This window comes from Chelonoidis abingdonii, chromosome 2 (genome assembly GCF_003597395.2).
Source record: "Chelonoidis abingdonii isolate Lonesome George chromosome 2, CheloAbing_2.0, whole genome shotgun sequence".
NCBI classification, from domain to species: Eukaryota; Metazoa; Chordata; order Testudines; family Testudinidae; genus Chelonoidis; species Chelonoidis abingdonii.
The window spans coordinates 176,852,911-176,878,106 of NC_133770.1; the positions used below are offsets into that span (position 1 = coordinate 176,852,911).

General features: G+C 38.7%; 1 protein-coding gene across 1 annotated transcript in view; it reads left to right on the plus strand.

Moving 5' to 3' along the window:
* Window positions 1–25,196, plus strand: part of EXOC2 (exocyst complex component 2) — a 195,337-nt gene that overhangs the window by 162,976 nt on the left and 7,165 nt on the right. Inside the window, exons 24-26 of the mRNA XM_032798411.2 lie at window positions 15,595–15,650; window positions 20,931–21,053; window positions 24,835–24,896. Of these exons, the coding sequence (XP_032654302.1) occupies window positions 15,595–15,650; window positions 20,931–21,053; window positions 24,835–24,896 (241 nt within the window). The remainder of the gene's footprint in view (window positions 1–15,594; window positions 15,651–20,930; window positions 21,054–24,834; window positions 24,897–25,196) is intronic.

Here is a 25,196-nt window from a genome sequence, read left to right on the forward strand (position 1 = left end):
TAAAAAGTGTAGGCCTTTGATAACACATGGGAGAGGGGTGAAATTAGCTTCATTTTCCTGAACAGGGGATCAGCTTTGAAAAGTTTGGGAGATGCTGTCCTAGGTAATTGAACAACAGAAACACTGTAGCGGCAGAAACCATATTTGACTCCTAAGCGCTCTGAAGCTAGGAGTCTACTACTACTGCATTTCCTATTTCCATTTTCAGTAAAAGCTAACATAAGACACACAAATGCAATAGTACAAAGAGATTGCAACACTTTGTACTGAGGGAGAGTCTGAAATTATAGCACTTTTCCTTATACCTTCTGAAATCTGTGACAGGACTTTTGAGTATCACAGTGCTTTTAAAAAGCAGCTAGCACAACAGAAAAGAAAATTGGAAGCCCCTATTTCTTGTGTCTTAAGCAGTACATTCAAGAGAGATGGATTATTAATAGGGTAACTGGTGCTTTTGATAGGGAATTGAGGCTCACATATCTAACTTACATGTTAGGATGAGGATTGGTTACATATAACCATAAACTTGAAATTGTGAAATTATTTGAAGAATATATTGTTGCATATAAATGCATATTTTCACCAAGTGCATTCCTTGTTGCCATGTTAATGGACTGAAATTTGGTTTATTCTTGGTAATTGTGTGTGTGTGTCTGTCTGTCTGTGAGAGAGAGAGAGAGAGCGCTCTGTGAGGTACTGAGTGAGCTCAACTCATATTGACTTCAATTCACTTTTAGAGTGCCCTCCATTTTCAAGGTCTTTGCAATTTCCCTCCTGCCCAAACAGATGGAAATAAACCTCCTTAAACAAAACACAATTCTCTCATAACTACTGCCCATTCAAGTGCCTTGGCCTCCTCCCACCCACAGTGCTTTTCAGATTCCTACTCCAGTAACCTCATTCCCTGCCCACAATTCCCATACAGAGTCTCCCAATGCTGCTTTTCACTTCAAATTGTAGGACCCTCGTGGTGCTGCTCCTACCTCACTCTATCTAGTGTTGCTTCTCCTACCCCTTCAGTGGCAGGAGCAGGTCTCAGTCTGGTGGTTCTCTTGGTGACTAGTCAGGATTTGGTAGTGGCAGCTGGTCTGGCTCACTGTGACTCCTCCAGCTCTCTCTTGCGGCACTCATGAGTTAGATTTGAGGAGTAGGAGGCAAAGCCTTTTATGAAGCAGCCTCAGCAGCAGATCCTGAATAGTTCCAGGTCCAAGTTTTATGGCTTCTTGGTTTGGGCTATGCACTAGGAAACAGAGCCAGCACTTTAGCACAGCTGCCTGGCTCTCTCCGCAATTTGGAACCTCTGCTCTAGACTTACGCACATGTTCAGATTAGACCATTAGCTGCAACAATATCACCACTTACTGTTCCCTGACGCTGCTAGCCAATTCAAGCACAGAAATATGCAGACTCTAGTCTGTGCACCCTGAAATAATAGTCTGTTCAGTTATTGAAATCAGAGTACAACAAAGCACATACTTAATAATAGTTTTCATTTTTATGTGTTTTTAAAACAATTATTGTGATAATGAGGTGGTTAATCTCACCAGCTGATGTCCACAAGGTGTATACATATTACATCAATACGATGTGTCATAGCTTAAAAAAAGGGGAGTGGGGGAGAACTAGTTCAGGGATATAGCACTCTCGACTTCAGTTCTGGAAATCCTTGGCCATCAGAAAGGTTGGATGGAATCTATTCCCTTTTTCCTAATAACTCTCTGCAATCTGATTGTCTTAAAAAAGCCTTTTCCAAGCAAGATACCCTTCCAATCTGTCTGCTGATAGTTGCACCTTCTTTACCTTTCAGCTAGTAAGTATATAGGTCCTTTTATATCATCATTATTTCCGATGGCTTTTTCGCTTTCATTTATGAGGAGACAGCATTTCTTCATGCTAACTGTCAATTATGTGAGAAGAATTTAAAGGAAACAAAGTACAGATCCTCAGAACATATGCAGAGATCACCCATGATTCTCTTGGCCTCTATCGCAAATGCATTCTGAATCTCTGATCTTTGAATTATCATCTTTTGTTTCTCCAAATTATGGCAAAAACCAGTGCACCACCAGCAGTTTATGTACCTTCCATAACATTAATCAGTGTGCTATTTAATGTGGACCTGTTGTGAACAAAAAATTGATAGATTTATATGACTGTTTTCAGTTTTACAAAGACAATTGCTAATGAGCTATTTATAGCACATTGTTATAACTATTTTTTGTCAGTAGACTAGGGACTGATTTAGGACAAATGCGTTAAAAACAGGAAGTGTGGTTAGATAAGTAGGTAGTCTCTCCAAAGAGTTTCCAGAGCTTACCCACACATTCACATTTTCTTCTGAAACTACTATCAAAACAACATTGGGTACAGTACCTTGAAATCCATCTCTGTTTAAAGGAGGAATATTTTTCACTAGTAGCAGGAAATGGCTCATAGAAAAGTTTTACATTCTTGTAAAAGAAAGTTCAAATGATGATCTGGAGTCATTGTCTGTAAATGTTTTCTCTCTGCTTTAATCACATTGCGGCACTGACGGCATTTTAGTTGATTCAGGTGTCTCTTATGAATTCCTACAAGCATATAAATAGTACTATTATGTATAAAGTAGTTGTATTTTCAAACCCAAATTAGTTGTGAGCACTGAATTTTTTGCAACATTGCCTTTCCTTTTAAATGAAACTATGCTTATTTATGGATAGTGCTATCATAATTATATTTTAATGAATTGCTGTCACAATTGCAGGAGGCAAAATGAGTAGACTAACAATACTATTTATAGAAGAAATTTTATACACCATAAATCTGTGGAGTACTGTGTCTGCTGAAGACACTGAACATGATGCTTCTGTGCTGCTCTAGACTTGTAGTAGTTTCATTGGTAATACAGGAACAACATAATCCATTGCTTGTTAGCTGTCTTTCTGTGGTATAATGATCCTGGGACCTCAGATTTTTCCACCTAAAACTATATGGTGGAATTTTCAAAAGCACTTAAGTGATTTAGGAGCATACACCTTATGCTTATAGTTTAAGTATATTTTTGTATGTCATTGAATAAAGAAAATGCATTTTTTCTAATAATTTGTAATAGAACTATGTTTGTCCATCATTAACCAGGCACTATTGTCCTGTTTAAAAATTTTCAATGTCTGAGTAAGGGAACAGAAATAATAATGTATTACTAGGGTGACCAACCACAGAATGCAACATAGTGAATAGTCAAAGCAAACAAATAAGTGAAAATTATTCATCTAAAGTATTTGGTTGAGTGCTTGTAATTAGCATATTTTAAAAATAACTGGGTCAGTTTGCAAATAATGAATCTAAAAGGGGTCAAAGCAACCAAAAACAAAAATAACAAATAGTTTCAGCAGTCTTAGAGTACAGTAGGTGCCTTGGTTGAGAGTCCTGTGTTATTTTAGAGTCACTACCACATGTAATTATGCCATTTTAGGCTTCTCACATCCCTCTTGCTTCAAATGCATGGTTCTAGAAGCATTTATGTCCCAAGAAACTAATTAGAGAGGAAGTCAAAAAGCATGATGACAAAATGGATTTTAAGTACTGTAATTAGAATGAAGCAGGCCTATCAGGGGTAAGAAAATAGGCCACTGCTGGTTACATATTGATTGAAGCAGATTTCCCATCAGCCCACTTTGGAGGGAGAAACCTGCATGTTGTTGTGGAGAACAGAGGTGAGTTGCTTTGTTGTGTCCATGGGGAATTTCCAAGTCAGAACTCTTAATTTTTTTTTTAAATCAAGCTGCTAGGCTAGCGGGTTAGATGATATCACTGTGTGGGTGGGGACACTTCAGTCAAATATCACATACTCATGTGCAGGTACTGTAGTTCAGGAAAGGCTTATGACTGCAAACATTTAGGGCTCATTCTTTTCTCACGTTTGTAGAATACCTTGAAATGTTATGGGGTTTTAGAAGAAAAAGTTATTTTAAAATAAAACATATGTTAACATTTTTAAAAATCTACCAGATCCCTCCTTGAGAAATTATAAACAAGTTTCTTGGAACTTGAGCTGTTATTTTTCTGAAAGAGGGCATCAGAAGAAAAATAATCACACAGTCAGTAATGTAATAGGAAATGGTAATGCTCTTTACATTTCATCTCCTAAGATATCATACTTAAATATATGAAGCCAATATATGCTAAAAATTTCTTTTAAAAGTTAATGTCGATTTCTGAAATGTACTAGTAACAATACATTAAATCCCTTTCAATTAATACTTTAATTTGCATAAAATGGATATATATAGATCAGACATATTAGACAGATATAGATGCAAGTGATGGAGCTCTAAACAGCACTCTGGTACGCCCTCATCCTTCCCAGCAGCTTTTGCGGGCAGGGTGTCTGGTCCTCTTGCAAGGACTTTGCCCCTGGACTTCACTGATAAAGAATCCCATCCTCATCTTTCACATCTGCCTTTATCTGATTGGTTTAATCCCCCAATGAAGCTAGTTTTCAAACCTTGGTATAGTGCTATGAAAGAGGTAAGAATAAAACAAATTTTACTTAATGATATTATCACAAAATGATTTCTTACACTTTTTATACAACCTTTGCAACACATATAACATCTAATGGTTCTGTATACTGAGTCCACAAAGGTCATTTACATGAAAAGTACACTAAACTATATTTGGTCAGCATGAAATGAAATGGAAACATGGTGGCATATATAATATGCCCCAAAATTATGTCAGTAGTTAGCCACTTCATCCCATGGAGTGAACCAAAGGTTGGTTGTGCTGCTGATTGAAAAGAAAATGCATATCATAGTGTTGAAAAAAAATATTCAAATAAATACCTCAGAGAGAAGAGGTCTTACCATATACACAGTGTGTCAAAACAGATATTATAAAATGTTGGCAATGAAATTAGTGTATGAGAAGTGTACATGAATGAAAAAAATATTACAGGATGCCGTCTAAACTCTAAAATTATAGGAAAGCTTTTACATGGCACTTTAGAAATATGTGATCATTCAGTTAAAGAGTAATATAATACACAAGCATTTGGGAGCAGAGTAATTTAGTTGTATAAGCAACTTTAATTGTAGCATTTTCTGATTTTTGGGCATCTAACAGTGCAACTTAATTTTCTCTGAACGTAGAAAGTTTTGGGAAGGTATTTGGAATCATATGCAAACACAGAGAGAAAATATATTAAGTAATTATAATGTAATCTTAATAAACCACAAAAGGTAACGTCACAATTTTGCGGTGTTATAAAGGACCTCCAAAAGAACTAGATGCATTTATAGTCATGTTAATTTTGTTACTTTATTGCAATAGATAAATGGTTACTCTTCTCCCAGGTTATGTCTACACTACCCATCAGATTGACGGGTAGCGATCGGTTTATCGGGGATCGATATATTGCATCTCATCTAGACGCAATATATCGATCCCCGAACACACTCCCATCAACTCCAGAACTCCACCAGGGCGAGTGGAGATAGCGGAGTTGACAGCGGGAGCCGCGGACATCGATCCCGTGCCCTGAGGACGGGAGGTAAGTCGAAATAAGATACTTCGACTTCAACTACGCTATTCCCGTAGCTGAATTGCGTATCTTACATCGACCCTGCTTCCTAGTCTAGATCAGGCCCTGCTCTGACCTTATTCTCATGAAGTTCTGCCATCCCCAGTCAACGTCTCCAGCTACCCTGATTTTCAGCATTAAACCATTGTTAGTCCTTGTAGTGTATGGATGTGATAGCAATGCCAGAAATTACACATCCTGTATGAGAAGTGACTGTAAACTACAAGACTTGAATAACATTGAGGGATTTTTGGTAATAACATCAACCACGAGAGTGAACTTCAAAGAATTTTGATGCCACCAGAAACTCCAACGTGGCAATATAATCTTGGGCATTTTCTGTTTTGTTTTTTTTCTTTTGGATAATATAAACAGCCAATTTTTTTAAAGTATCTAAACGAAAAACTTTGCTTTCCCTGTCAGTGCCATAGCCATCAACCCACTCCTCCTTCCCTGTTCTTCTTTCTTTTCCTACTCTTTACACTTTCTCCTTTATAGTGACACCTGAATTTTTTGCCTTTGATCATGACAGGACTGGCTTTAATTTAAACATTGCTTTGAATCACAGCAGATTCATACATGTTTCAGAATTTGTGTATGTGAGGCCACTCTATGAAGTGAAATATTTTGTATAAGAGGGTGTGTTTACCATGTATTGTGTTTTTCACAACATTACCTGTCATTCATTTATGAGCAAATCTGTGTTTATTACCTTTTATGAATAGGCAGAAGTGTTTAAGTGTATTGAATTATATAAGCACATAACTGACTATTAGGATTTTGGTATAAAGGACAAAGGTCTAATGTTAATATTGTAGAATTCAGTTGGTTTTGAATTTCCTTTATCATAAAATGAATGAAAAATGTTTAAATAAAAAAACTGTTTTGTTGATATCCATGCAATCTAGTTTCAAAGAGATTCAGATGCAAAGAATTTCAAAGCAAGTTGTGCTTTATAGTTTTGGAAGATGTCAAAGTATCAGTATGAGCCTATTCACTGCTTTGTGGTGGTGTTCTGTAATGCTTGATCATTCTTTATGAAGCAGTTGTGTGGAGATGGCTGAAAATTAGATACCCTAACATGCCCACGTTGTGATTAAAATTGTACTATCAACCTCTGTATTCAAACACTGTTTACTGTCTGCTGACCTGCTGTGACCTAAGATAAGTCATTTTAATTTTCTGTGCCTCTGTTTCCCCTCCCACCTTTTGTCTGTCTTAACCTGGTAGATCATAAGTTTTCTAAAAGAGATGTTCTAGCTGAGCCAAAATGTAAGGGCTTGATATAGGAAGACTGAGTGAAATTCTATACCCTGTGTTGTGCGGGAGGTCAGACTTATCATAAATGGTTCTACCTGGCCTTAGACTCTATGAATAACCGATCTGGGGTAGGGACTGTCTCTCAGTATGCACACTGCCTCATACAGTGGACACTGATCTCAGTTGAGGCCTCAAGTCACTGCTGTAATACAAATAATAAATAGTAGTCTGCCGTGCTACTGACTAGCCTATAGTACAGTTTTATAACAAGGAAAACAAAATGCCCTGGCCACAGTGATCAGGCAAATCGTACCAGCAGCAACCATTTTTAAAGCATTCATTAGATAATTCACTAGATAACAGTCTTGCCTTGAATGCATGAGACTGGACTCGATGTCCTCTCGAGGTCCCTTCTAGTTCTGATTCTATGAATCTACGATTACTATCACCATGTGAACTGTGAAGCAGACAGCATCTAAAGGAAATTCAACTCCTTTAAACAGTCTGATCTTAACTGTTATATGGCTTGTGGATATCATTCATTGGTTTCTATTTAAATGTCAACTACACAGCAGTGCTTAACCACTTTAATATATATGTGCGTTTTTTTTCCAATGGCTACTTAATAGTTAATACCATATAACACATTGCAAATGCTTAGAGCAGAGGTACAAAATCTTGAGTGACAAAAAGCTATCTGTGGCTTGTTATAAAGTTACAGAACTGTATATCTGAAATTTGGTATGAGAATTTTTCATGGCACTAATATGAGTTCATTAAAAGTTCTTCGGAATTTTTTGAAAGAGTTGTCATACCTACATCAGATCAGCACAAAGAACAGGTGACTTTCTTAGGACAGAACTAATGATGACATGCATTCTGTCCTCCTTTCATACATTCAGACACAAAATACAGGACTACCATACCAGGACAGCATATGAACCCACCAAGGACAGTCAAGTATAAGAGCAGTGCAATTACATGTGAATTGCATTCTTCTAGAGCATCTCTGCTCCCTTCCTGCCCTTCTACATAAGCTAGGCTTTGGGAGCATCTGCAGCAAGGTCACCATTGTCCCTCAACCGAGACCATGCAGGGGAAACTACATGCACAGTACTGCCTTTCATCCTGTCAGTAGCCCCTCGTGTATTCACAAAAATGCATGGTTGTAGTAGAGGCATTCCAGTGAAGGTCACGAATCCATGTGTTTTCCTACCTAGATGATGGGCTAGTGAGAAGCTGGTCCAGGTCTCAGGTACTGTCCAGTGTAGCTACTGTTCAGTCCACTTTTGACAAGTGGGGGCTCCTAATAAATACAGAGAAATCTTTCCTGATGCCTGTTCAAAGAATTCATTGGGGCAGACATGGATTCTACAAAGGCCAGGGCTTTCCTGGTGGAGCAGAGGTTCCAAATAATGCAGGTCATTGCTCTACGTCTAAAGGGGCACCCTCTCACTACTGTTTGGAATTGCCTTAAACTTCTAGGACAGGTGGGGGCTGTGCACTTACGTGGTGCAGCATACTAGGTACACCTCAGAGAACTACAGAGTTGGCTAGCCTTGATGTACTCACTGGCCCATCATCAGATGGACATGGTGGTTCAAGCACCTGTTCAGCTGTTGTCCTCCCAGAACTGGTGGGTAGAACCTGCAGGAGTTTTTGACAGTCACTCTAGACACAAATGAATCAGATCTAGGCTGGGGAGCTCACTTAAATGTCCCTCAGGGTCTTTGGTATCCTCAGGATCTAAGTCTCCATAAAAAATATCAGGGAGTTTCAGCTCCATTTAGCTTGTGTGGCATTCCTTCTGCATATCAACACAGCAGCCACATTCTGTGTAAATACATGGAGTAGGGAGGGGAGCATTCCTCAAAGTTCTGCCAGGAGGTGAACCTCCTTTGGAATTTCTGCATCACCAGTTCCATCAACCTGAAAGCTGCTTACCTTCTGGAAGTTCAAAACACTCTGGCAGACCACCTGAACAAGTTGTTCACAGGTCACCACAAATGGTTAATTCGCCAAGATGTGTCCAGGTCCATTTTCCAGCAGTGGGGAACACCGCAAGTGAACCTGTTTGCAACAGCAAACAAGAAATTTCGCTTTTTTGTTCTTAAGAGGGTCACAGCCCAGGTTCACTGACAGATGCTTTCCTCCTGCTGTGATCAAAAGGCCAGCTGTATGCTTTTCCTCCAGTTCCACTCCTGCCCAAAATTTTGTCCAAAGTCAAGGAAGATTCCACCCACCTTATTCTAATAGACCCAGAGTAGCCCCATCAACACTGATTTTCGACTTGACTAGCCCTATTGGTCAGATCTCCGTTACTGCTCCCAGGAGCCATGGATATGATCTCCCAGAACCACTGCTGCCTCTTTCATCCCAACCTTCAGGCCGTCCACCTGACAGCATGAATGCTTCATGGCTGATAACTTGGGAATGAGTTCTGTCTAAGATGGTGCGAAGTTCTGCTAAATAATAAGAAGCCTTCAACTAAGTCTATTTACCTTGCTAAATGGAAGAGATTCTCCATTTGCTCCATACAAAGAGGCATCCCCCAGCTCAAGCTTTGATTTTCTATATCTTGGATTATCTTTTATTTCTGAAGCAACAAGGGGTAGCTCCTAGCCACCAAATGGACTCTGATGGAACTATCTCAGCTTTCCACCCTCCTGCAGATAACCGATTTTGTTTTTTGAAACCCTATATCCGTTTTAAAAGGTTTGCTCAGATTACATCCTCAGTCATCCACAGCCCAATTCCACAGTGAGGTTTAAATTTAGTTCTAGCAAAGCTGAATTTCTCTCCCCTCCTGTCCCCTTCCAGTGAGCTCCTAGTGACTGTTCTCTGTTACGCTTGTCTGTGAAAGTGGCTTTCTTGGTTACTATAAGCATGACCAGGAGAGTAGGGGAGCGGCAACCTTCAGTATCAGAGCCGCCTTATATAATTTTCTCGACCAAGGTTTTCCTTTGACCTCAGCCTAAATTCCTGTTGAAAGTGGTTTCTGATTTTCACATTAATCAAGCAGTTTAGTTTATTTGTTGACTTGTTTTTCCAAAGCCTTATTTGAGTAAAGGGGAAAAGTTGCTCCACACTCTAGACTTTAAAAGAGCTTTGGCTTTTTGCCTGGATTGGACTAGGTCTTTCAGATCTTTTTTTCAGTTCTTCAGTGCCGTTTCAGACAGAGTAAAGGGCCATCCAGAGGATCTCTTCCTGGATTTCTAGCTGTGTTTGTGCTACCAATTGGCTGATATTGCACTTCCAGTAAAATGGTGGCTCGCTGATCCAAGTTGCAGGCAAACTTCTATAGCCTTTCTGGCTCATGTAACCATACCAGATGTTTGTAGGGCAGCAAATTGGTTGTCAGTCCATATGTTTGCCTCTCACTATGTCATCTCTCATCAATCTAAACACGATGCCAGATTTGGAGAGGTGGTCCTTCAATCCCTGTCCAAGTAGACTCCACGTCCACCTCCAGTTCAGACTGCTTGGGAATCACCTATAGTGGAATGGACATGTGCAATCACTGAAGAAGAAAAAATGCTTATCTATCTTTCTGTAACTGTTCTTCGAGATGTGCTGCACATGTCCATTCCCCGACCTGCTCTCCTTCCCCTCTATTGGAGTTTTTCCAAAAGGAACTGAGGGGTTGGGAGAGGGGGAGCATGATCCTTTATACCAATCGTGCAGTGGTGAAAGGCACCAGAGAGTGGTCACACTACCCCAACAGTTATTGCTGAGGGGAAAAATTTATAGCAACTGTGCACAGGATGCACACACATCTACAGCAGAATGTATGTGTGCATTCAATAAGTTACGGAAAGGTAGATCTTTTTTTTCCCTAGGGTCCTTCTCTACTGCTTCTCTTTCTTCTCTGTCTTCCTTCCTAAAGTTTTGACATTACATCAGCCTTCATTACTGGTATGGTTTACTACCTGTGAGCAAAACTATTTAAGGATGCCACCCACTTTTTCTTATAACTTGTTCACCTTAATCCCTTCTTTACTCACACCACTTGACCCACAGCATACAATCTGACTGGCTCACTTGACAAGAGACAATGAAAATGAGAGTTAAGACTCCTAATTGTGCCAGTATTCTACATCATTTCTAAAGCAACTCAAATCTTAAAACATAAAATATGTTAAATGTAAGCTGAGTTAAAAAAATTCCTGTATGTTCCTGCTGTCCTAGCTGAATTCAAAGTTCTTTGAGCTTTGAGTTTTCTAGGCTGTGGAAGAGGTCAAAATGTTTGATGTTCACATCCTCTTTCTGTATCAGTTTACTCTTGAATATCTTTGAGCACTTGAAGAACTAGCTTGCTGCATGCAGATAGAGAAAATGTCCTGACGAGTTCATATATACTCTGTGTGTTCAGGTGCATGCAGATTTTTGTTGCTTTCTTTTTAAAATGTGTTAAACTTGCACATACAAGGTAGAAAAGTTTCAACATTTTCATGTTTATTTGATCGCTTTAAAACTTTGAGCAGCTTATAGACACATATGCATTCCACACAAATTCTACCTTTCAGCAGTTTTTTGTGGAAAACTTACACTAGCTGAATACTTCTGGAAAACCCAACTCTCAGACCCCAATTAATTTGATAAGTAATATTGTGTGTGTTTTATGGTTGTTTGTGGAGGATTCAGTGGTATGGTTCTACTACAGCTAAACCTGTATACCCAAGTGCAGTACATTTGGTAGAATAATACTGTATCTGACCCTCTCCTGAACTACTACTCCCTTGAGTCTGACTGCAAGCTTAGTTTCTGTTACTTCTCAGAACCACAAATCTTTCCCTTCTGTTTTTCACATAGTTTATACAAGTCATTGCAAAAGCTTTACATTCTTTGTTAAACTTTCTTCTAAAAAGTGAACTTTCTGGGGTTTTTTGTTTGCCACAAACTAAACTATTTAAGACATAAAATGGAAAATTGTATTTAACAGATAATAGATTGTCTTCCCAAATGTTTCATCAGTACAAAACTGCTGTGGTTGGCCCAAAATGGGAAGATTTTTTTTTTAAAGTTTCTATCAGCCAGAGTATGGTTGAAACTGTCCTACATGTCTGTTTAAATCTTCCCAACCAGCTTTTCTCTGCATGTCTTTAGAACATTATCAGGAATATGTTTTTTATTAAGTTTAACCTAAACCTCCCTTGTTGCAATTTAAACCCATTGCTTCTTGTCCTATTCTCAGAGGTTAAAAAAAAAAAAATTTCTCCCTCTTTCTTGTAACAGCCTTTTACGTACTTGAAAACTGTTATCATGTCCCCTCTGTCTTCTCAGTCCAGACTAAACAAAACCAATTTTTTTCAATCTTCCCTCATAGTCATGTTTTCTAGACTTTTAATCATTTTTGTTGCTCTTCTCTGGACTTTCTCCAATTTGTCCACATCCTTCCTGAAATGTGGTGCCCAGTCTTGACACAATACTCCAATTGAGGCCTGATCAGCGCAGAGTAGAGTGGAAGAATTACTTCTCATGTCTTGCTTACAACACTCCTGCTAATACGTCCCATAATAATGTTCACTTTTTTTGCAACAGTGTTACACTGTTGACTCATTCAGTTTGAGGTCCACTATGACCCCGAGATCCCTTTCCGCAGTATTCCTTCCTAGGCAGTCATTTCCCATTCTGTATGTGTGCAACTGATTGTGCCTTCCTAAGTGGAATACTTTTGCATTTGTCCTTATTGAATTTCATCCTATTTACTTCAGACCATTTATCCAGTTTGTCCAGATCATTTTGAATTTTAATCCTATCCTCCAAAGCACTTGCAACTAAAATCTCTCCAGTGCATCATCAAGGATCTACAACCTATCCTGAAGGATGATCCATCACTCTCACAGATCTTGGGAGACAGGCAAGTCCTTGCTTACAGACAGCCCCCAAACCTGAAGCAAATACTCACCAGCAACCACACAACACACAACAAAAACACTACCCCAGGAACCTATCCTTGCAACAAAGCCCATTGCCAACTCTGTCCATATATCTATTCAGGGGATACCATCATAGGACCTAATCATATCAGCCACACTATCAGAGGCTCGTTCACCTGCACATCTACCAATGTTGACTATGCCATCATATTGGCCAACAGTGCCCTCTGCTGTGTACATTGGCAATCAGACAGTCTCTATGTAAAAGAATAATGGACACCAATCAGACATCAAGAATTATGACATTCAAAAACCAGTTGGAGAACACTTCAACCTCCCTGGCCACTCGATTACAGACCTAAAAATCGCCTATACAACAAAAAACTAAAACAGACTCAACGAGAGACTGCTGAATTGGAATTAATGTTCAAATTGGACACCATTAAATGGGGTTTGAATAAAGACTGGGAGTGGATGGCCATTACACAAAGTTAAAACTATTTCCCCATGCTTATCTTCCCCCCCACCCCTCAACACACACACACACCAGAGTTCCTTATATCTTCTTGTCAATTGCTAGAAGTGGGCCATTTTCATTTATCACTACAAACAGTTATTTTTCTCTCTGCTACAACAGCTTACCTTAACTGATCACTCTTCTTATAAGGTGTATTGTAACACCCATTGTTCCATGTTCCCTGTTGTGTGTGTATATATATATAATATATATATATCTTCCTTTCTGTATTTTCCACTACATGCATCCGATGAAGTAAGCTGTAGTCCACAAAAGCTTATGCTACAATAAATTTGTTAGTCTCTAAGGTGCCAGAAGTACTCCTGTTCTTTTTGCGGATACAGACTACCACGGCTACTACTCTGAAACAAAGAGTGATTGTTCGTTGCAGTGCCCAGTTAACACAAATTGTCTCCTAAGTTTTGATTATAGAAGTTATTGATTACTTTATACTGATGCAAATACATTAAGAGAAATGGTATTGCACACGTGTGATTCAAAGCATAATTTGAAGACCGTGGAGTTATACAATTAAGGGTAAGTTTAGTCAGGTGTATTTTTAGTAAAAGTCATAGACAGGTCACAGACCATAAATACACCTGACTAAGGGCTAGTCCACACTGGCAACCCTAAAGCGCTGCCACGGCAGTACTTTAATGTGCCTTGTGTAGTTGTGGTGCAGCGCTGGGAGAGAGTTCTCCCAAAGCTCTAAAAAATCACCTCCAGGAGGGGCATAGCTACCAGCACTGGGCGCACGGCTCCCAGTGCTGGGGCACTGTCTACACTGATGCTTTACAAGTTGCAACTTGCTGCACTCGGGGGTGTTTTTTTACCCCCCTGAGTGAGGAAGTTGCAGCGTTGTTAATTGCCAGTGTAGACAAATCTTAACTGGAGAGCCGTTGTTCTAGAGTGAGCCCCAGGAGGCCATTGCTGCTTCTGTTAATCTTCCAACCTTCCTGTATCTGCCTCCTCTCAGCCTTTCAGCTCAGTCCATCTGTGAATAATGGAGAAAATTTATAGATTTGTAAATATACACAAAATACATACTTAATAATAAGCTGTGAATGATAAGGATTACAGGGGTGAGTGCCAGTGGGACTCTGAGTGTGTTTGAACTAGCTTTGATAGGAAGGAAAGAGTGCAGCCTGATTTTTAAATCTCAAGCTGGATTTGCAAATAAAATAAACACACAAATATATTTTTATAAACTGAGTACACTTGAAATGACAGCTGAGAGACAATGCACTTTGATTCCCTCAATGTCATTTTTAGAGTCACTTGTCAAAGTAGAACTGTGCTAGAATGACTGAGGTAGCTGAAGAAAGATGGAGTAAATGAGACAAACTGATTACAAGTGTATCTTTGATGTAACTTTTACAATGGATATTAATATTGCTATTATAACTCACAATCTGTAGATCCTCAATATTCTCCAAGATTCTGATCTCAGTTACATTTGGAATATGTACAAAGAAGTTGGTGTGGGCTCAATGTACTCTGGATTTATGCTAGTATAACGAGATCAGAATCTAGCCAATCATGTACATCTGCCCCTTCTCTCTCTCTACTGCTATTGTGCTTTCAACGATTTGCTTGCCTTTTATGTTGCAAATTAACTACCCTTTAAAAAAAAAGTCCCTATTTTGTCATTGCTTGCAAAGCAATGTACACAAAGAGCCAGATTTGTTCTGTTACTCTAGCAAATATTTTATATGCTACTGTAAAAGTTTTGTTAGAAAATAAACTGCTTGCTTGAACTTTTTTCCCAAAAGAAACTTCTCCTATATAAGCATAACATATGCTATAAATTGTCATGAGTAATATCTTCTAAAACCACTTCCATAGAAACAAGAATTCTTATTTCCATTTATGATGATATTTCACAATCAAAGAAGCTGCAAAAGAAATAGGAATGAGATCTTCTGGTTGCAAGCTATGTAATCCTGTTGTCTATGTTCGCTTCTTAAAACATCCCTTGCCTGTTATACACGTAATATACCATATTGTATGTGTCACCAGGACCTTTGGATTAAGGGGTTTTTCTTTTTTTTTAATATTGGATCTGTGGTAAACTGAAAGGTTATCGGAGTCAGGCTGTCATACAGAAGAAGAAGAATACTGAAACAGGAACCTACTGGCTTCTTTAACCTTTTGCTGTAAGGAAATGTTCCTTTCTCCATTTGATTTGAAAAAGGAAATAGATTGTAGTGGTGTAGCTGTGGAACTTTCTCTTTCTGCCTCTGTCATTGCAAATGTGTTAAAGAAATGAAATGAAAAAGTCTATTATTAAACAGTAGAATTGAACAGTAGAATATCTTAGCTCTGTCAAGATAACACAGTGAAAGTGATTGACTACCCTTTTTGCTTTGTTTTAGGTGTCAGAAACTATTTGAAAGAAGCATTAGTGAATATCATTGCTGTGCATGCAGAGGTGAGGTAACTTTAGATTATTCACATTATTAAAGCGTCAAACAAAATAAGTTGGCTGACTTCACTGGAAATAAGCACCTCTGAAAATCAGGCCACTTTTATTTACGTGTTTAAATACAAATTTTATTAAAGAGGTGGGAGTGGTTAAAAATTGTATAAACTTCCATCGGTAACACCATATATCAAATTTTAGGGTTTGTTTGCCCTGAAAGAGAATCCAGAATAAAGTAGCATGTGAATTTAACTATTCCTGATTAATTCTAGGTGTAGACACTCTTATTCCAGAATAAGAGTGCCTTATTCTGAATTAATGTGGATTAAACTTGTTTTACCTATGTGAACAGTTGGTATGCAGCAAACTGGGAAGTACCTCTACACACCTTCTCTAAATCCAGCTGTGTAGTAGAAATTACATATCTAATCTAATTGTGACATCAGTGGCAGATCAATACTGAGACTTGATGGACACAGATGTGCTGAATCCAGCTTCACACAAATAGATGCTCATGAATGGCACCATCAGTTTCAATGCATGTGTTGAGAGTGCAGAATATTCATTCTTGATGGTGAACCCACAACTCTTGGAGAGAAAATTGGGCATATGTTCCTCCCAAGAATCAATCACAGGAAATTTCAATGAGCTGTTCAATTTCAGCTACTGGCAAATCCATGGCTTGATGCTTGCAAACAGGTTTCACACCCAATCATACTTTATAATGTTCCAAGGTCAAGGAAAAAGGATGCAAACCATTATTACTCCATCTTGTTGAGATACTCAGTCATCACCTGTCTGGGAGGCCAAATAATTTCATTGTCAGCCAGTAACTTACAGCAAAGAGACAGCAATTTACAACGATTCTTTATTGAGTACTAACAGGATACTTAGGGTGGCATAAAAGAAGATATGAGCCCTGCCTTAAGGAGCTTACAAGCCACTGCAGATTCCCATCTCAGAATAATCTAGCACAGACTCCTACTGGCTCAAGCAGAGAGGATGCTCTTGTGGTAAAACTGCTGCTCATAGATAAGTGTCTTCTGGATTCAAATCTCTCTCCCCTGGATGCTGGCACAGCCAGATGGTGCAAATGGTTAAATGATGTCCATACAACCACCTCCATACAGCGAATGTGTCTGGACCTGTTCCACAAATAGTATGCCAGGAAGTTGCTGTTTTGCAAAATGGTGATCTCTGCACAGAGTGACCTTGCACACATCGGAGGTCTAAGGTCACACTTTGTGGAGGTCACCATTTTGTAGATCAAAATAACGGTCTCTTGGTGTGGCACTTGTGGAGCAAGTCTGGACATGTTTGGGAATAGACAGCGTCAGATTGCGAGCCGAATCTGACCTGTTGGACCCACGACCCCATCTGCTGAGGGCACTATCCCCAGTTTGGGAACTGTGGATATGTAGCGTCTGAACTCCCAAAATGGGCCATGACTTACAACAGAGAGGAGGACTGTATGTTAAAAAAGTAAGCGAGAAATAATGATGAAAATTGAAATAATTATTTGCAGAGCTGCAGTGGTTTGACTCCACTGGCCATCACATACAGCCCCCAGCTAAAACCCCTCCAACGCATCATCAGGGATCTACAACCCATCCTGGACAATGATCCCACACTTTCACGGGTCTTGGGTGGCAGGCCAATCCTTGCCCACAGACAACCTGACAACCTGAAACGTATTCTCACCAGCAACTGCACACCGCACCATAGTAGCTCTAGCTCAGGAACCAATCCATGCAACAAACCCCGATGCCAACTCTGCCACATATCTACACCGGCGACACCATCACAGGACCTAACCAGATCAGCCAACACCATCACCGTTCATTCACCTGCACGTCCACCAATGTATATACACCATCATATGCCAGCAATGCCCTCTGCTATGTTCATCGGCCAAACTGGACAGTCTCTACGGAAAAGGATAAATGGACACAATCAGATATTAGGAATGGCAATATACACAAACCGTAGGAGAGCACTTCAACCTCCCTGGCCACACTATAGCAGACTTAAGGTGGCCATCCTGCAGCAAAAAATTCAGGACCAGACTTCAAAGAGAAACTGTTCAGCTTCAATATCTGCAAATTGACACCATAAGCTCAGGGTGAACAAAGACTGTGAATGGCTTGCCAACCACAGAACCAGTTTCTCCTCCTTGGTTTTCACACCTCAACTGCTAGAACAGGGCCTCATCCCTCCTGATTGAACTAACTTCGTTATCTCTAGCTTGCTTGCTTGCATATATATACTGCCCCTGGAATTTCCACTACATTCATCTGACGAAGTGGGTATTCACCCACGAAAGCTCGTGCTCCAAAACATCTGTTAGTCTATAAGGTGCCACAGGATTCTCTGCTGCTTATACTGGTCACTGGGTGAGTAGTTTTCTGTTCCTGAGTGACTGGAGCAGGGGCTGCACTAGAGTATAAGAACTTGCAGAACCAATTAAGGCAGACAGGCTGATTAGAACACCTGCAGCCAATCAAAGCAGGCATCAGGGCACCTGGGTTTAAAAGGAGCTCACTCCAGTCAGGTGGGGAGGAGCCAGAGGAGAGGAAGTGCGTGTGAGGAGCTGGGAGCAAGAGACAAGGAGCTGGAGAGTGAGAGGGTGTGCTGCTGGAGGACTAAGGAGTACAAAGCGTTAACAGACACCGGGAGGAAGGTCCTGTGGTGAGGATAAGAAGGCATTTGCAGGGAGGCCATGGGGAAGTAGCCCAGGGAGGTGTAGCTGTCATGCAGCTGTTAAGGGAGGCACTATAGAACGCTGCATCACAAGGCCTGGCTGGAACCCAGAGTAGAGGGTGGGCCCGGGTTCCCCCCAAACCTCCCAACTCCTGATCAGACACAGGAGGAGTTGATCCAGACTGTGGGGAAGATCACTGAGGTGAGCAAATCTGCCAATAAGCGCAGGACCCACCAAGCCAGAGGAGGAACTTTGTCACAACACCTAAGTGTAAATAGACTATTGCAGCAATTTTCTACAGTACTTAAGCTATAGCACCTGTTCTAAATAATCCCATCCCTCGCCATCACAAAATGTATTTTCTCATTAGTATTACCAAAACCATTCTTTCACATAGCACAGATAACACTGTTCTGTCTTTAGACCCTCTTTTACTTGCTTAAAATTGGCTTTTGAGCATTTTAGGCTCCTTTTAATATTTTCTTTAATTAGAGACACTAATGCTACTTGAAATATTTTTATGGCTTTTGGAATTCCAATTAAAACAGATTTTTGCTTTGATGCAGGTGTTTTCCTTCAGTATATGTAGCACAAATACTGCAGCATTGTGCCAGTACCTGAGTTACGTTATGTTACCTGAAGGAGTTAACATAACTATAAACCACAGTGAAAATGATTAGTCTGTTTTTCATTTTCCAGGATGAGTAAATTACATGAAAGAAACAAACAAAATGTTAGATTTTTCTTTTAAATTCAGTTAAAATAATCTAAATTGTTTTTAATAAACATAAGTAAGGACATTTTAAAAATGATTTTTAACTTGGCTGTATTCTTTTAAGTAAGTATGATGATTTAAAGTCCTGATTCAGCCAGGGAGTTACACATATAGCTAACTTTAAAAAGTTTGTTGTCTCATTGACTTCAATTGGACTACTCGTGCTTAAAATTAGGACATGCATAAATACCCTATTGAATTGGATGCTAGCTGATTTTCCCATGTTAAGTTTTGCCTCATGAATTTCTATGTGTGAAATGACATTTTCGCAAGTACTTGCAGAAGTATGTGAATTTGATCATTGGTGTGAAATTTTACAATTTCCACAAGAGTAACACTGTGTTCTGCTGAAATTTTGCCAGTCTGGCTCAGTCTTAGATTTTGCCAGCAACACTGCTAATTTTTGTAGTTTAAACACTAGTTAACCGTCAACTGTGCAATAGGCAGGTTCTGAGGTGAAAAAAATTGTTACTTTAACTAAAAAGTCAAATTTAAACTGAAACCAAAATAAGTATGGTTTTTGCAAAAATGTGGTAATCTACTATGACTGAGAATTTTTTTCCTGAGTTCTGTCAAGTAACGTTGAGAATAGCCATTGTGGGTACAAATACTTTCTCCTTAGTAGAAGGCTTTGGTCATTTTCTTGGTATGCTTGTGTTGTATTGCTCAGCAACACCCATTTTGCTTTTACCGTTTTTCTCTGTATGTGACCAAAATTGTTGGCTTTTGTGGGTCAAAGCAGTTAAAAGCAAGATGATTATTTGAAGTAGCAGTTGAGTGACTGATAGCCAGCATATGTGTGGTCAGTATGCCTTGGCTGTCGTGCAAATCTGTTATTTTACTGTTTGTCTAGTCTGTGAGATTCATGACACATCACTCTCACATATATTGTGAAAAATCGGGTCTGGTTCCTAAATTCATATGAGAGTTTTACTCATCCACATACTGGTGTTTCTGATTATGCATTTCTATAAAGCAGTTTTTCATTGTCAAATCAGACACGCTCCTGACTTTAACATAAAGCAAAGGTCCTGTAGCAAAAGTGTGACCCAATCATTTGTTGTTGCTTGCTTGCTTGTTTTTTTAAGAAATCTGAATAAATTAATAATGAAATTTCTAGCCAAAATCATCATCGTTCCCCATGACTCTGATCACATCATTTCCTCCTCAAATCACCATCCCTTTTTCTTTCCCCTCTCTTTTCCACATGTAATCCACACTGCTCCTCATTTTCATCATCAAGGTTTAACACAACTTTGCTCTACCTATAGAGCCAATCTCATTTCCTCTTACCCACCTCTTGCCCAGTGTTCCGCCCAATTTTCTCTCCTAATTATCTGAAACATTATCCCTCTTCCGGTGCACTAACAGTCTTTTGCTGTCTTTAAATCTCTCCTTAAACCCGGCTTTTTTGCCAAGCTTCAGGTCTCTGACACTGTTTGATCTCATTTCAGCGCCTATCTATTTGTTTTATTACTCTACTATTTGTAAGCTTCTTAGGAGATGGATCTTGTATTATTATTAAATTGAATTATGGCAGCAACTATGGACCCTAATTGGGAATCCAGGCACTGTTGGTCTCAGTGTTATACAAGCAAGTAACAAAAAAGACAGTCCAAGAGAGTTTTCAGTCTAGGTTTATGACAAGCCATAACAGGTGGAACAAACTGGCTGAGCAGTGAGAAGAAGATAAGGTGCTTCTGGGAAAAGCAATGAAAAATGCAATCAAGGTTAACTCTCCATGTCCATACTAAGGTGCAATATAAATATTTATGCAGATACCCAATTCATAACTCTTATTGAAAACCGGCAGGTATTCACCATCTCTAAGGAATTAGTGCCTCGAGTACTGTCAAGGCTTGTGGAATCTGTTGCTGAAGAACTAAGTCGACTGATGCAGTGTGTATCATCGTTCAGTAAAAATGGAGCTTTACAGGTAGATAAAGACTCTTGAGTTTCTGTTTCTGAGTTGTGAAAATTGGAAATACTGTAGTTAGAAAGTGAGAGAGAGAGATTTCCCCATTGTTATTGGACTGTAGCATAATAGCCTGTTTGTATTCAAATGCAAGCAACAGCTGTTGTAGAAGTTATATTTTTACCCATTATTTTACAGCAGCCAATTAAATATTTTGATTGTGTTCTTATTTTTGTCTGCAAAGATTTTGGTTTTAATAATGTTTTTAATTGTTCTTTTATAGCTTGTTTTTAGATCTGTTGGTATTAGTGTGGAAAGGCCAGTGTAGTGATGTGTCGTAGTGGTATATTATTTCACTGTTTGGAGAGAGAATAAAAACATTTCCTGTATTGTGCGACTCCAAAGGAAGGCATAGCTGCAAAATATCTGCAAAATGATATCACTGCAGAAACACTTTCAAAAATTACCATTAAAGAAAGTCTTAAAGAACCATTTATCAAAAATCTTGCCATTCCCATTTCAGATTAGATGAACCAATACTAACAATGAGCAAATGAATTGTGAACAGAGTACAGTATTTTAATAAACAGAGGTGGACGGGAATGTGTGCTGGCCCATTGTTTCTAACAAATTATTTTGAGTGCTTTTCTTGTGAAATTAAGTTTCCCAATAAGGTTCAAGGAAGGGTAAGTTCTTAGGGTTTTGTAAATAACTATAACCCTGGTGCTTCATTAGTAAAATATTTATAGAATACATGGTTTAATCACATTCTTCATAGAATCAGGTCCAATAGTTCTTACCCAGACAAAACTTTTAAGTCAATGCTTTTGAATCTTTTGACTGAGGAATACCAATAGGCTATATATGGTCTGTGAATTGTTTGTAGTCCAGTCAATTAATTGTACATCTTAAAATATCTTCATATTCAGGTTTTACTTCAGTTCTTCCATGTCTTCTATTTAAAAAGTATGTTTAGCTTTTAAAACCCATGCTTAATGATGCAGATAAAAGAAATAGAAATCTGCAGCCAACACCCATCTTACTGTTCTTTCAGATTCATTTTAGAATTCTAAAGTAACTGAAAATCTTAACAAAAATTGGTTTATTTTTAAAAATATATTACACTCTTTGTATTGAAGATACAATGTAGAGTATTATCAACTTAACATTTAAAGAGGAGGTCCATAGACTATTTATGTTTTTTAGTTCGCAATTAAACTTAATTGGAGCAGAAGACTCCATAGCCTAGTGAAATTACAAGGGTGGAATTAACTAGTGTATATTTAAAATGTAATTACATGTAAATGTGTTAAATACATATGGTATTTCACAAATGTGACAAGGAGAGAAGGAAAATATTTGAGACTGAAATGTGATATGTTGTAATACACAGTGGTCTGATACAAAGGAGCTTTGTGTTCCATACTGGCATATATGAGCATTCTGGTAGTTTACATACCATTAATTGTGCATATTTTCCAAAAAGGATTTTGGAGAGATGAGGAGTTTACTCACAATAGTTGTATAATGTTGTTAAAGGCAAAGTCTCAGGACTATATTCAAATATTTGATTTTTGTTTTTAAATCAAGCTTATGATTTTTTTAAACAAATGACCTATACTGTGTGGCAGGGTCTTTCAGATTGTGGCAGTGCCTGATTTGAACTCATACCATGGAAGAGGTGGCACTTTACCAATCTGTGGGTAAGACAGATAGTTTAACACTGCCCTGCTCACTTCTGATTGCTCCATTACTTTGAACTAGTCCTAGAAAAATCTAAAGAAGAAAGAAAGCTCCCTTTGACTCAACAGGCACTTTCTCTGACATACTGCCTCTCTAGGACTTGCAGGAACTACCAGCTGCCATCTGATATTCTCTCCAGCAGTCTTGGCATCTGGTGTGGGGAAATGTAAATATTAAATCCCACCATATTATAAACCGTATGTACAGTTTTGATTTTAAATATATTTGTAATACTTTCCAAGTACTGCTGGTAGAGTAGCATTTGAGGGAGAATTCATGTTTGAAGGACTTCTTGTCACAACCGGGTAAGGTTGGTAAATAAGGCTCTGCACAATTAACTTTTGAGTTGAATAAGTAGCCCACCTTTTACTGAACTCACTCCCTGAACCCATAACTGAAAGAATTGTCTCTTCCAGCAGAAAAATTTGTCAGTTGCATTTCCCTTTCTACCATTCTGGCCATAATCAACCCTCACTATTGATAGATTGATTGTACCGAAACCGGTAGGATATGGACCATACCAAACTACTCAAAAATACCCATTCCCTGTGGAAAGAACTGAGCTTTGACGAAAGATGCCTCAAACTGTATTTAACAGCCATTCTCCTGATCAGACACTCCCTACATATCCAGGCTTCACTCACTCCCCAGCCTTGTGCTTCATGTTAGGCATAAACTATGGCTCCTGATAATGTGCCGTTACCACAGTGGGCTTTTGCCTCTTAAAACTGAAACATAACTACACAACTTAGTGTTACGTTAAAACCCAAGAACTCAAAATTTTATTGGTGGCAGAACCAGGGTCTAAAAGCGCCTAAGGCACCCCGCTCTCAAAAATCCTAACCCATTCATCCTGAAAGAACCTACAAGATGTTCAAGAAAGTTGAGACGGCCCATCTATGCTTGTCATTTTCCTACAAGAGAAACATTTCTCCTTAACATAAAATTGGTGGTCAGCTAAATCCTAATGCTTACCAGGAAGTCCTGCACCCTTAACTCACAAATCTATGCTGGCTGCCTATATAGCAGGGAAAAATAAAAACTGTGTATGTATGATATTTGTATAAGATATTCCCAAACAAAAGCCTTCATTACAGTTGAAAATAAATATGTAAGTTAGAGTTTAAAAACCTTAATTAGAAAATTGACGTAGTTACATTAACTTTGGTTAAGTTGGATCAGTCTCTGCATTTCCTATGGTTGGATCCACCAAAATCTCTGTAATGGGCTGAACAAAAGCTGATTGTGAATTATGATGAAGTTTGTGGCTTTAATTCATTTCGAGAAAGAAATGTGTAAATGGGATTTTTAAGTATTGATCAAAGTCATGGTGTTACCATCTTCGCATAAAATCCATGATGGAAATTATTTCAATGAGAACAAAGAAGATCTCTTAAACCCTGCTTGATTCACTTTTACCTCAGAAATGTACCCAAACTTCATTTTCCATCGTAGCCTGTTTAGCTGGAAATTGACAAACAGGTACATTGCTGAGGTAAAATCCCCAAGCCTGTATACCCAGCGAAGTGACAGATGAGACAAGTGGAGCAGAACCATCTACTTCCTCATCTGAAGAAGAAAATTAATTCAGCAGCAAAACCCAGACTAAAATGTGTATTAACCAATTTTTGTTCTCGTGTTTTCTTCCTCTCTGGCCAAACTGTGCTGTAAGGTGCTAATCTTGCCCTGTAGAAAGCAATAGCTAAAAGTAGAAAAGCATGGAAGTGCTATCTCAGAGCAAAAAAAGAGCACCAGAGTTCATACTTTGGTACTGTTACTGGGAGACCGCTCTTTGTTTGGAGACAATTACATAGTGATTGGATAAACAATTTGGCTTCAATTTCACAAATATGTAATAGTTCCTGTAGCACTTCTTAACTGACATGGCAGAGTGGTAACCAGAAATACAGGAAACAAGTTATTGAAGTTAAGGCTGCTTAAAGTTGCAGTGTGCAGAAGTATTTTGCTTCTGAAAACAGGCGAGAGGCTTTGTGACATATATGTTTAATTAACCAAAGAATGTTTTAAATTTGTAACAATGGTTACATTCTGTCTCTAGGCAAGGCTTGAAATTTATGCATTGAGAGATGCTGTGGCCGTATACCTAACGCCAGAAAGCAAGTAAGATGCTAAGTAACTTGTGCTCTTGATTTAAAATGAAATGCCTGATAAATATGAAAAAACCACTAAATACAGTTTAAATATTTGTTTAAAGAAATTTTATTTCAAATTAAGTTCAAACAGTGGCATACTTTGAATACTCTGTTGTTAAGCTCATCTCTGATAATGGGAAATATTGTTACTTTTATGATCAGATTTTGAGCAGTATCTTTTCACCTAATTTGGGGAGTATTGCTTCCCTGCTCTCCAAGTGTCTGGCAGAGATAGGTATCTGGATGAAAACAGTTTGGCATAAACACA